Source organism: Nuphar pumila, chromosome 7, assembly GCF_984573655.1.
Source record: "Nuphar pumila chromosome 7, dmNupPumi1.hap1.1, whole genome shotgun sequence".
NCBI classification, from domain to species: domain Eukaryota; kingdom Viridiplantae; phylum Streptophyta; class Magnoliopsida; order Nymphaeales; family Nymphaeaceae; genus Nuphar; species Nuphar pumila.
In genome coordinates, this window is record NC_143255.1 from 35,306,416 (window position 1) to 35,319,311 (window position 12,896).

The 12,896-nt window shown below is 37.4% G+C and overlaps 2 protein-coding genes and 1 pseudogene across 2 annotated transcripts; 1 reads left to right on the forward strand and 2 right to left on the reverse strand.

Annotated features, from left to right (window-relative positions):
* Window positions 1–219: 219 nt before the first annotated feature.
* LOC149831895 (rust resistance kinase Lr10-like) lies at window positions 220–1,584 on the forward strand. Its single transcript, XM_090013100.1, has 4 exons — window positions 220–267; window positions 367–438; window positions 523–794; window positions 1,449–1,584. The coding sequence occupies exons 1-4, from the start codon at window positions 220–222 to the stop codon at window positions 1,582–1,584; spliced, it is 528 nt and encodes a 175-aa protein (XP_089869226.1).
* Window positions 1,585–2,103: 519 nt separating this feature from the next.
* Window positions 2,104–2,769, reverse strand: LOC149831896 (pectinesterase/pectinesterase inhibitor pseudogene; annotated as a pseudogene).
* A 7,654-nt stretch (window positions 2,770–10,423) lies between these two features.
* Window positions 10,424–10,966, reverse strand: LOC149831897 (putative invertase inhibitor). The gene has a single exon (XM_090013102.1). It carries the CDS (start codon window positions 10,964–10,966, stop codon window positions 10,424–10,426), a length of 543 nt encoding a protein of 180 aa, XP_089869228.1.
* Window positions 10,967–12,896: the final 1,930 nt, after the last annotated feature.

Genomic DNA, 12,896 nt, shown 5'->3' on the forward strand with positions numbered 1-12,896 from the left:
TCTCATGAGAAAGCCTTGAGTTCATAAAGATGACTTGCAGCCCAACCGATGATTACGACTTCTGCTTCACCACACTTCAAGCACAGAACCAGAGTTGCAACACTGCAAACCAGTTTTAGTGATGAAAGATAACCGTGAACTATGGTTTTAGAGACACTTTTGACAGTCGCTTAATATCAAAATTGTTAATGAAATGCGACTTGGGCTGGGAGAAATTACATGGAAGTAGCTATTGGCATCGCACGTGGCATGGAGTACGTGCATCAAGTATGTGACCAGTGTATCTTGCACTTCGACATCAATCCACATAACATTTTGCTTGACCATTGATTTACACCCAAAATTACTGATTTTGGCTTGCTGAAGGTTTGCTCAAAGGATCAAAGCATTATATCCATGATCGCTGCTAGGGGCACTATTGGGTGCATTGCACCAGAAGTGATTTCTTGAAATTTCGGAAACATATCCTATCAATCAGATGTTTATGGTTTTGGAATGTTGCTTCTAGCGATGGTTTGAAAGAGAAAGACGATAGACGTGACTGCAGAGAATACAAGCCAAATTTATTTTCCAGAATGGATATATAACCGTATTGATTTGCATGGAGAACTTGGGATTAGAGTTAGCACTAAAGAAGACGATGAAATTGCTAGGAAGTTGTCGAGTTTAGCTTTGTGGCGCATACAGTGGAACGCAGTGGTTCGTCCATATATGAAAAAAGTGGTCCAGATGTTGGAAGGAGCAACAGATATGTTGGAAATGCCTCCTAAGCCATTTCTCTCCGATGCTCCATGGTAAGAGGTTCTGTTACTTGAGTTTGTATCTTGTATTTTGGAAATGATTTTGTAGTGTTTGAACTTTTTGAAAGTGTGATTGCAGTCAATGTAAGGCTACCTTTCACTAAGAAAAGCTTGGATGTTGGTTGGGTGTAAATTAGATGGAGGATTTCATAATCGTGACATGTTTTTTAAATTCGAGATAGAAGTTGTTTATGAATGAATGATAATAAGGTTTTCAATCTAGATTTTCTGAACTATTTCAACATTATCCAATCAGATTGCCAAACTTGTGCAGTTGAATCAATTAATGAGGCTTTTTTGTTAAAAAAAATAGATTAGACATTTAACTATCAACTAGGGATTATAAAGTTTGATTAATGCTCATTGAAATGTTAAATGAGTCTGAAGTTAACTTCACGATAATTCCCAGCATGTGCATCTGTACGTCATTCTTGTTTTTCGGAGTATCGAAAGATATTATTAGCAGATGTGAAGAATTAAGAACAAGTATAGAGCAAGGTGACAAGCAATGACCCTGCCATGAAACGATAAGAAAACGTTGAAAAACCGAACAGCAGAAAGAAGCAAACTGAAAAAGGCAGATCACAACAGTTGGTAGGGATCTGAGGAACTATGTTTTCACGATCTGAGTAACACTTTGTGATGTAGGTTCCCTCCACAATACAGTTCATGTGTGGAACTGTTTTCAGCATCATACTGTATGTGTACCAGTCCAAGTATGAGAGATTCCGACGAATGTCGATACAGTGAAGCTGGTAACAGGGCAGCCATTCCCCTTGTTTAGACCCGAGGAATTGGTAGAAGATGATGAATGTCCGATTTCAATGTGGTTTCCTGACAGCAAATGAAAGTTTGCTTTCAACCAACAGAAAGGCACTTACTCAGGCTCTACACAAACTCACATACAGGACCAATGTGTACAGGGTCTTTTCGACTGTTCTTCCTTTGCTATTTCCAGAATCATAGCTGAGCAGATGAAAGATAGAATGCTGGATCCAGAGGCAAGACGCCAAGAGATTAGAACAAATACGAATGAGACAGATTTTCTATCATGAGGTCAGACATTCAGTTCGGGTAGCTGCTGATTCGATGCTGAGCACAAAAAAAAAAAACAGCATTCTATTTCGCTGGTTTTATGTTAGTTACTCCTGTCACTTGCACAAGAAAACTTTGTTTAATATGTAAAGACATAAGTTAACCATATCAAAAGTGAAAGAATAAAAAAAGAAGAAAAAGCACAAAAAAGCTATGTAGATTAAGAAAATTTATGTTCATAACATCCATAAACAAGATAAATATAAATTCACAATCCTAGATTTATGGGAACACCTGTAGGAACGATCCAACTTTTACCATCTATAAATTCATTGGCAGTATATCTCATAGCCTCTTGCATAGAAATGTTGGGATGTGACCACTTTGCTCTATTCTTTGTATTGGAACCCGGCCCTCTATTTGAGAATTCTCCATAGAATGTCGTTTTATGGTTGGTGCTTTTGTCCCATATAGCCCAACCAGCTGGTTGAATAACGTTGTCCAACCAAGATTCAATTACTACAGTAACAACATACTTCTTCCATGGTCGGCCTAGGAAAACCTGAAATTTATTAGAAACTGGAATGAGATCAGCAGCTGGTGTTACTGTACAGTTCTGAAAAACTATTCCAGTGTTCCTTTTAATATCATCTCTGCCTTCAGCTGTGATCATGATTCCTTGACCTATTAAGGGTCTTCTTGGATGTATAAAACAATTTTGAAAAATAGCACTGGCATCTCCAAAAATAAAGTCATTTGTTCCATAAATGATACAATCGCGATAGAATTGTCTATTAACTTGTGCGTACAAGGTATCTTGATAACCTGAAAGCTTGGACCTATAGACGATTGTTTTGTCAGCACTAATTCTCAATGCAACAGCTTGACCCTTTTGTGGTCCGGCAGTGTTCTCAATTGTTAGGTCTCGGGCCATGAATCCACCTCCATCTACACCTGAAAACATATAACATATTTTATTTTCACTATAGATTTCTTGTATCAATAAAGATGCATGGAGTATGTGCGGGATGTACAATTAGTTATGTATGAAGAGACAACAAAGGTCAGTTTGTAATGAGGGTGTTTATAAGAAACTATGAGGTGTTATTGGAAGAATATGAAGCACTTAATTCCATTCTTGAACCTTATGATCAAGTTTTTTACAATATCATGCTACTAGTGGACGATTGTTTTCTTGGATGAAGGCTGAGGAGCATAAATATATGGGACCGGATATCTCAACTGTCAAGCAGCTCTTACCAAAATGCACGTTCAGTCAAATAAATCGTGTTATTGTATTGTGTAATCTTTTTAAACATATACCACATGATATATATTTTGTACAGTGAAAGGAAAAACCCACTGATGGAGATGTGTAAGTGCACTAACCACTAATACTGCTATTGTGGAGCATGATTCGAGGGAGGTCCGGGGGTTCCCCCCCGGCGGGGGGTTATAGGGTGGCAGCGCCCCCCCCCCCCCCCCCAAGAAGATTTTTTTTCTTGGGCTTATGTTTGAGACCCAGTTTTTTTCATAGATCAAACCCGATTTGGTTAGGGTTAGGGTTGTCGCCCTTGCCTTGTATAAATTCTCACTTTTCTTTCCCTCTTGTAACTGTCGGAAAAGAGCAATAAGATTTCTCTCTGGGCGAACGTGTTTTTTTACTCTCTCGGATTTGAGGAGAGGTTTTTCCACGTAAATCTGTGTATTCTTCTTATGTTTTGTTCGATCGTTCTTGTTCATTGTTTCCTTTGGGTTGTTTCCTGCTTGCGGTTTTCCTAACCGCCACTGTAAGGGGCCTTCTCCCTCGGCTTGATAATTGAAAAAAAAAAAGACATGCATGGAGTGAAAATCCATTGAGCAGACTGATTTCATGTCATAAACCAGAGCAAAAATAGGGTTTCAAGTAAAATTAAAACATAGCCTAAGATCTAGATGGTGGTAGCTTTTAATTAATTTAAAGCATGTAATGTGAAACATACGGTTGCACATGTATACTAAATGGACAAATTTTTAAAGAGTACTAAAATTTCAAACAAATCAAACTAAAAAAATTATGTGTAACAAATGTAAGACAAGTTTTCATATTTATACCCCAAATGACACCATAGGCAATTGTTGTAATTAAAACTCTAAAAAGAACAGGATTTAGGAATATGAAACACTTACAAACTGTACAAGTATTAAAGGTGGAAACGGTATTGGTCGCGAATCTGCTGCCGGTGATTATGGTTTGGTCAATCCCGTCACCAAAAAGGAATATGTTGGGTTTGTTAGTACCTAAACGTTATTGGAGGAGTTTTTTCTGTTCTTACCTTTACAGTTATAGCAGCAATAACTATACTTAGTTTTTTGAACAACTCTTGTATCCATTTCTTTTCACATCACATGCAAGCAGCTAGCTAGCACAAAAAATAGTAGGTAAATTTTCCTTCTTTCGACATGCCAACAATGTCTGCCCTCCTCCTCTTCTTCCCGTCTCTTTCGCTTCCAATCCTTAGTGCATGCTGATTCTCATGAGAAAGCCTTGAGTTCATAAAGATTACTTGCAGCCCAACCGATGATTACGACTTCTGCTTGACCACACTTCAAGCACAGAACCAGAGTTGCAACACTGCAAACCTCGCCGGCTTAGTGAACGTCACCGTTGACCTATCATACGTCAATGAGTTGCTCGATAATAAGGAAGCTGATCAGAGAACCTTATGGTGCCTCAGAGCTTGTGAACGTCTGTACTCGATTGATGCTGGCCTCCATCTGCCCCAAGCGATGGAGTATATGAAGTTGAAGCAGCACTGGGCTGTGGAATCCATACAGGGATGGCAGTGGACCGGGGGATAGTGGGGCCCTGCCTCATCCCGTTTGGACCAGGGATGAAGGGTATAAAACAGGGATGGAGGCAGGGACTAAGGTTAAAATCCATCCCCGTTCGGGGATGGACTTACACTTTTCCCCACCCCACCCCGTCCCCACCAGAATCCCTGCCCCATCCCCAGTGCTTCTAAAGGATGGCAATAGACTACGGGGAAACAGGCCCCGCCCCACCTCATCCCCGTTTGAACCGAGGATGGAGGACATGAAACGGGAATGAAGGCGGGGGTGGAGGTTAAAATCCATCCCCGTGCGGGGATGGAGGTTCTAATCTTGAGACGGGGCAGGGGCGCCCCCGGTCCATTGCCATCCCTAAATCCATATTGACAGAGACCATTGTGCATGCTTAGAGCAGTTCAAGCACCAGCATGTTCCATCACCCTTGGCATTCGGATGTTGGGTTCTCATAACAGGGGATAAGTGATTGGTGTTCTTCTTTAATTTCTTTTTTCATAAACTTCGTTCGGTTCTTGAATAAGATTTTTGCATAGTCATGCATCCCATTATTTAATAAGATATTGGCATTGGCTTCCCATCTTTGTAATTTTACTTCAACGTTAAAGTTGCTGTTTCATGTGATGTTTATTATTTCTCTCACAAAAAAAAATGTGATGTTTTATTATAATATAATATTCTTCATTAAAAGCCCTTTAAGTGTAGTTCTTTCTCCTCCACGTCACAGACTGGGCTATATAGCCCTTAATACTGGACCTTTCTGATTAAATGTTACGTTCCATGAAACGTAAGGTGGGACATATGGTAATCAACGCATGGTTTTGGAAGGCACATCAGGTCAAGCAATCACATTGAGTGAGCCACTGCACCTGATCCCCTTGACTTACAGCATGTCTGTTGTGGAGGTCAGGCCAACAGCGGATGGAGGGCAGCCAGTTATAGCAGCACGCTCCAAGAGTGCAATGATCTGATCTGCCACTGTGGTTTTGAGGACTTGTGATTACAGCATATTACTAATATTTTGTCTAAAATAAGAAGTATGACAGCCCGTTATGAATAAAGGTGATATGTGCGGATGCTTTTCCATTAATTCATCTGGTTTTTTATCAGCAAGGCCGAAGAGTTTTTTTTATACAGTAGTATAGTGCTAAACATGTATGATTTAATATAGTCTAAATTTGTTATTTGCAAACTAAAAAAGGACATCAACTAATAATGAGTGTGTTGTAAAAAGAGATGCACACTCATTCAGATCGCACGATATTCATCTGTAGCGAAGCAGAAGATACTTTTATAAGTAACTCACAATTTGTAGCAGTGAAGCATAAGCTACATTCATTCATTCAATTTTGTACATTATAATTAGTTATTGATAACAAAATATTAACGTTATGCAGAGCAAGTTACACTTTGTAGAGATTGAAAGTGATGAAATATATTCTTCACAAGGAGGCCTATTGATGTTACAGTGAGGCATCTTTTCCAAGGTCCTCGTAGAGCGGTCTAGACATGTGAGAGGGATGGGTACATTTGTCATTCCATCCAAAGGCAAAACTCATATTTCAGAACTATCTTCTCAACTTCAACAATTAAGAGAAGAACAAAGGATGAACTAAGAAAAATGAGAATGCGATAGAGAAGAACGTAAGTGACTTCTTAAACAATTAGAGCTAGAGAGTGAAGAAACTAGGAAACTTAGAGAGCATAGATTCTTTCATACAAAACCCTACCTCGTCTTATTTTTAAATTTTTATCGTAGAGATGTTGCCAGAATGTCCTAATTGGATGGACTCATGGCTAGACCCATAATTTGCTATAAGTGCAATTGAGCATCTACCTATTAAAGAGTAGACAAAACATCTAATAGTGTTACAAAGGAAATCTAATGTAAGTGCCTTTGTATTCCTTTTTCCTCTTAAAAATCTATATGACCCTTGTTTATATTTCATAATTGTGTGGTATCTTAAAATCATGATCCTGCCATTATCGTCATTTGATTTAATGTTGTTCTTGTATGATAGTAGATATTCTTGTATGATTCAATTTTGTATAGTGTAGTTTGATGTAATATTGTTTGCATGAAATTAACAAACGTCAACTTATCATTCACAAAGAGCAGGTGGGTGTTCTTCCTCATTGTAGATCAGTTCAGCACCCGCTAGCCAAGGTGAACACCTAGATGAGATAGACTTCAGATCACAAGTGGATGATATTTCAAGAGAGGATGAGGAGACCCCCACACACCACAGGCCACTGCAACTCTAAAAATATCCATAGTGGCCTCAGGTAAATAGTACTCCAGTAACTTTTTAGTATAATTAAAAATTCATTAGTGTCATTCATATTAATATTTATTTCTTATAATAAATTAGCAAAATGCAGAGCTATCTTCTCAACGCAAGACTTGTATAGCCCACCAGAAGAAAATCAAGCAACGAAAGACTTCAATAACTATCAAGCATGCGACATAATGAGTCATGGGAATGGGCACCTCCATATTCTCTTAGAGGCTTTTATGCATCATCATGGAGTGGGCCAACATAACTCACAAGTTGTGGATAAAGGTCCCAGAGGACAAGAAGGTGGTGTTGTGTCAAGCAATTTTTGTAATTATATTACCTAACTATATTTTGATGAATAAATTAATCCATAAAAAAAGTGTGACTAATTGTATCTTGATGATTTGGTACATGCCGAGTTGGATTTAGACAAGGATATAGTTGAACATTATGCTACCATGGAAAAGAAACTTCAACTAATATACTCAAGCATGCAAGAAGGTTTTTAAAAACATTATAAGAGGTTTGAAAACCATGATATGCAACAAAATATTCTTTTGAGAGAGTTAATAGTAAAGTGTGAAAAGGGTTTTGCAACTTTTTCATCGAAGACTATTGGATATATATTTATGAGTAAATAAATATTTTAATTTTTAGATTTTTATGAATTAATTGATCTTCCTTTGGTTCACAACAAACATCGATGAAAAATTCTTCGAATAGAGCAAAACAGATAGTCCAACATACCAGTGGATCATCTTTTACATCCAGAGGTATTATTAGTGTAAGTTTCTTATTTTATAAGTTTTTTTTATATAGTAGTATAGTGCTAAACATGTATGATTTAATATAGTCTGAATTTTTTATTTGCAAACTAAAAAGGAAGGACACGAACTGAGAACGAGTGTGTTCTATAAAGAGACACACACTCATTTAGATCACATGATATTCATCTATAACGAAGCAGAAGATACTTTATAAGTAACTCGTAAGTTATAACAGTGAAGCAGAAGCTATATTCATTCATTCAATTTTGTATATTATAATTAGTTATTGTTAACCAAATATTAATGTCATGCAGAACAGGTTGCACTTTATGGAGATTGAAAGTGATGAAATATGTTCTTCACAAGGAGGCCTATTGATGTTATAGTGAGGCATCATTTCCAAGGTCCTCGGGGAGCAGTCTAGACATGTGAGAGGGATGGGTACATTTGTTATTTCATTCAAAAGCAAAACTCATATTTCAAAACTTTCTTCTCAAATCTAACAATTAAAAGAAGAACAAAGGATGAACCAAGAAGATTGAGAACGAGAGAGAGAAAAACGGAAGCGACTCCTTCAACAACTAGACCTAGAGAGTGAAGAAACTAGGATGCTCAGAGAGCAGATGCATGCCTTCATAGATTCTTCCATATAGAACCCTACATCCAAGATTTCTCTTATTTTTTGGATGAACATGTCCTAGATTTTGGTGTCATGTTATATATGTTATAAAAAAACATGTTTGTTTATATATTATGTTTTTGTTTGGCCTCTATTCATTTTTATCATACTAATTATATATATATATATATATATATATTTATAATCTGATATATATCTATATATGTTTATTGAATTAAAGTTAATATCTTCTTAGTGTGAAAAGATATTTTGTCAATGTTATCTTCATGCATTTTAAGATTCTCATGAAAGTACATAAAAAGGTAAAAGCATTATTGAGCCTTCAATCATAATCTGATTAAAATATTTGTATGTTATCAAACTGAATTTTTTATACTACTGTCATCATCATTAACATTATCGTAATTATTTCTTTTTATATATTTATATTTTTAATTATCATATTTTGCTCATTCTTGAAGTGCATTGTTGTAGGTTTAGAGAAGATGTAGGGGAGGGGTTAAAGATGATGCATGTTTCTGTTTTGAAGTGTGTTTATTGCAAGTTTATTGAGAATATAGGGGAGGGGGTTGGAGAAGATATATATTTGTTTTTTGAAGTATGCTTATTGCAAGTTTGGAGAGAATATATGGGAGGGGGTGGGGGAGGATGTATGTTAGCTTTTTAAAGTGTGTTTATTTTTTATAGTGTATGTTTATATTTGAATGTATATTTTAAGATGTATAAAAACTAGTATATGTTTATATTTGAATTGATTATTTAAAGTATAAGCTTATGTTTGAATGGATGTATGTTCGAGATATGTATGTTTAAGGAGGTAGGAAAGGATGAATGTTTGAAAAGGTTAGAGAAGTGTTTGTTTATATTTGAATTGATGTTTAAGTGTATTTTATATTTGAATGGATATATGTTTGAGGATGTTTGAAGTGTATATTTAAATGTTTGAATTTGAATGGATGCTATTTTGTTTAATATAATATAAAAAAAAATAAAACTATAAAAATTTTATTTTTGTGGGTTTAAGGCATATAACAGTGACATTCTTGTTTCATTAGCAGCCGAACCCTATGTCTCCATCACAACCTATAACAACAGCATAATTTTTACTGTTATATTTATAATGGAGACTTAATTGTCAATTGGTTTTCCTAATTATAAAAAAATTTAACGCCGGTGTTGGGTCACACATTAATGGAGACATATAATTTGTCGCTTTTATAGACCCATAGGGATGATAAATAGGGCTATAGTGGCAAGAAAAGTCACCGCTATTGACCATCATCCTTATAGTGTATTGGTTTTGTTGATAGCTTGGAGGTATTTGGCTAGAGAGAAACAACTGGACATTCAATGGCAAGAACAATCCAATGGGAGCTTAGGCACAAGTTTAGAATTAAATGGCCTGATTTTGATTTAGATTGGATTGGTCTGCCAAGGATTGGACGTTCTTAAACATGAAATTTGTTTCTGTTCTTGTTAAGTATCTTGTTTTTTGGCTTCATGTTGATACCTCATCCCTTATGACTGAGCTGTAGTTGATGATTCAATGAACTTTTTTTTTCAAAAAAAAAAAAAATCTTACAGGTGATGAGGAACCTTCAATAGAGAAGATTGTAACTTGAATAACCAAACAAAGAACAAGAGCGTCTCACCTCTATACAATTATTATGTTTTCCCTTTCTGATTTTTGTAACAAAATAATTAATCTACCCGAATCTTAATGCCTATGCTTTTTATACCAATATGTCTGACGTTACGTCCCAAGGTACCAACCCTTGAATCGAAAGGTAACTGAGAGCAGTTATCATGTTGTATATAACAATATTGTAGTTCATCACCACCACACGTGTCATTCTATAGAGGTGGGTGTTGCCGCTACTCTCAAATAATTGCAGGGTTCCGAAGTGAGGTGTGTGGTAAGGATTGAATGTAACCGACAATCGATTATATATTATTATTACCATGGCTGCCGTACTTTATCCTTGGCTGCAACATGAGGAAAAGCACAAAGGTCGGGATGACAATGGCAAAATCTTATTCAAGAACAAGAGGGATACCAATCACTTCTGTAACCTATTATGAGGGTACCTCTATTATGAGAGCCAAGATGTGAAGACCAACCCTTCCAAGCCTAAAATAATCATTATCTTGCTTGGCCATGGTGGATGATGATATATTCAAGTCCTTGTAACACTGCTCGCATGTGTCGGCAGTGACAAGAAGATCCCCCACATACATCCGTAATTCTTCCGTGAGTCGCTTCTCCTTCAAAAGATTGAGAGCTTGGGGGATGGTCGAGTCAACATCCAACGAGTACAGATGTTTGCATTCTCTGAGGCAGGTTAACGTGGCCTGATCGGTTTCCTTCTTGAGCAATTGGTTGATGTATGATATTGTTGAAGTAGCATTCCTGAGTGATAGGCCGACGGAGATGTTCACTAGACCAACGAGGTCTGCAGTGTAGCTAGGCTTCTCAGCTTGAAGTGTCGTCAAGCAAAACTCGTAATCTCCCGCTCGCTTGCAAGTTTTCCGTATGAACTCTATCCCTTGCTTGCCATCAACATGCACCCAGTATTGGAACAACAAAAGAGAGATGAGGAAGACGATGAGGGCAGACATCGCTGGCATGTTGACGAGACGACAATTTTGTGTTGTTGATGCTACCTGTGCGTGTGATGGAAAAAGAAGGCGAAGTAACTGAAATACACAAGGGAGAGGGCGTGTAGAGTAAATTGCCATAAAGAAAGTTTCCAAATATGGTTTTTGCTATAACTGCAAAGACAGAGAGAGAGAGAGGACACTAATAAGCAAAACGTTCATGCAATTTACCAAACAGGCAACACAAAGATTCTCATGTTCCAACCAAGCACTATCCTTAACGTTACCATTTTCAACACCTTGCCTAATCAGTGCAATGAAATCTTGGCCTACGTCAAATCTTATTTAGTATAGACAGCATGGACTTTCTTTTCTTTGTAAAAGATATGAAAGTTAGGAAGATGGAATGGAGATCGAACGGTAGGGTTGGTAAGCGAACCGAGCAACTCATGGCTCGGCTCGGACCAAACTCGTTCATGTTCGGTTCATTTGGAAACACGAGCTTGATCGTTATTGGTTGGGCTTACTTACCATACCCAGCTAAGAACCCTACAAAAAAAAAAAAAAAATTATTTAGGCGAGTCAGCTCAGACTCAGCTCATTGGCTCGAGCCTACACGAGCTGGACTCGGCTCAGCTCGCATGAGCCATACGAGCTGAGTCCGAACACGATATTGCTGTAAACCAGCCAATCCTGAACAGCCCCGGCTCGTTTACAAACTTCCGCCAATTGAGGCACAAAATGTTGAAAGGGATGCGGCTAGACTGAAATCACCATGCATCACTCAAGCACTTTCCCTTGAAGTTAATATTTTCTCCCCTTTCAACACAATCCTGTTCTACTTTAAATCTTATTTACAATAATAGTTGGGCCCTATAAGATAACCTAAATAGCAAAAGAGTTTTTAGATCTGTGAAAAGTATATGAAAGTTAGGAAGATGGAATGGACATCGAAAGACAGGGTTGATAAGCGAACCCAGCAACTCATGGCTAGGCTTGGCCCAAACTCGTTCATGTTCGGTTCATTTGGAAACGCGAGCTTGATCGTTATTGGTTGGACTTACTTACCATACCCAGCTAATATCCCTACAAAATAAAAAAATTACCTACAAACATCTTTTTTTTGAGGACTTGTGATTACAGCATATTACTAATATTTTGTCTAAAATAAGAAGTATGACAGCCCGTTATGAATAAAGGTGATATGTGCGGATGCTTTTCTGGTCGTGGTCCATTAATTCATCTCGTTTTTTATCAGCAAGGCCGAAGAGTTTTTTTTTCAGAGAGAGAAGGTCAAAGAATTCTAGGGTTAGGATTAGGTCAGAGAAGATCAAAGAATTCTCCACAGTATCCTACTTTATGGACGGTAATCAAAATATCTCTACCTTATTTAATGTTAGGACAAAAGCAAGTTTTCCTCGTATTAACGTCTATTTAAGGTTGAGTTTGCCATGGTTGGCAAAAGGGGAGGGCTGTGCACAGGCAGATCGCTTGTCACAGAAGAACAACAGTAATCAGCAAAAACTAAGCAATGTGAGTTGGGCTGAGACAAATTACATGAAATAGCTGTTGGCATCACTCATGGCATCGAGTACTTGCATCAAGGATGTGACCAGCGTATCTTGCACTTCCACATAACATTATACTTGACCATAGATTTACAACTAAAATTTTTTATTTTGGCTTCGCAAAGTTTTACTTACTCAAAGGGTCAAAGCATTATATCCATGACCGCTACAAGGGGTACATTGCACCAAGAGTAGTTTTGCCGAAATTTCGGAAACATATCCTATAAATCAGATGTTTATATTTTTGAAATGCTGCTGCTAGAGATGGTTGGAAAGAGAAAGAATATAGACGTGAGTCGTGACTATAGAGAATACACGCCAAATTTATTTTCTAGTTTCGGGTAGAATTGCTTTAGTGAAGCATGTTTTTGCTTCCGTGGTTC

Coding starts and splice junctions, on each gene's coding strand:
- LOC149831895 (XM_090013100.1), top strand. CDS start 220: ATGGAAGTAGCTATTGGCATCGCACGTGGCATGGAGTACGTGCATCAA. Junction 268..366: donor GCATGGAGTACGTGCATCAA/GTATGTGACCAG, acceptor GGCTTGCTGAAG/GTTTGCTCAAAGGATCAAAG. Junction 439..522: donor TTGGGTGCATTGCACCAGAA/GTGATTTCTTGA, acceptor ATGGTTTGAAAG/AGAAAGACGATAGACGTGAC.
- LOC149831897 (XM_090013102.1), bottom strand. CDS start 10,966: ATGTCTGCCCTCATCGTCTTCCTCATCTCTCTTTTGTTGTTCCAATAC.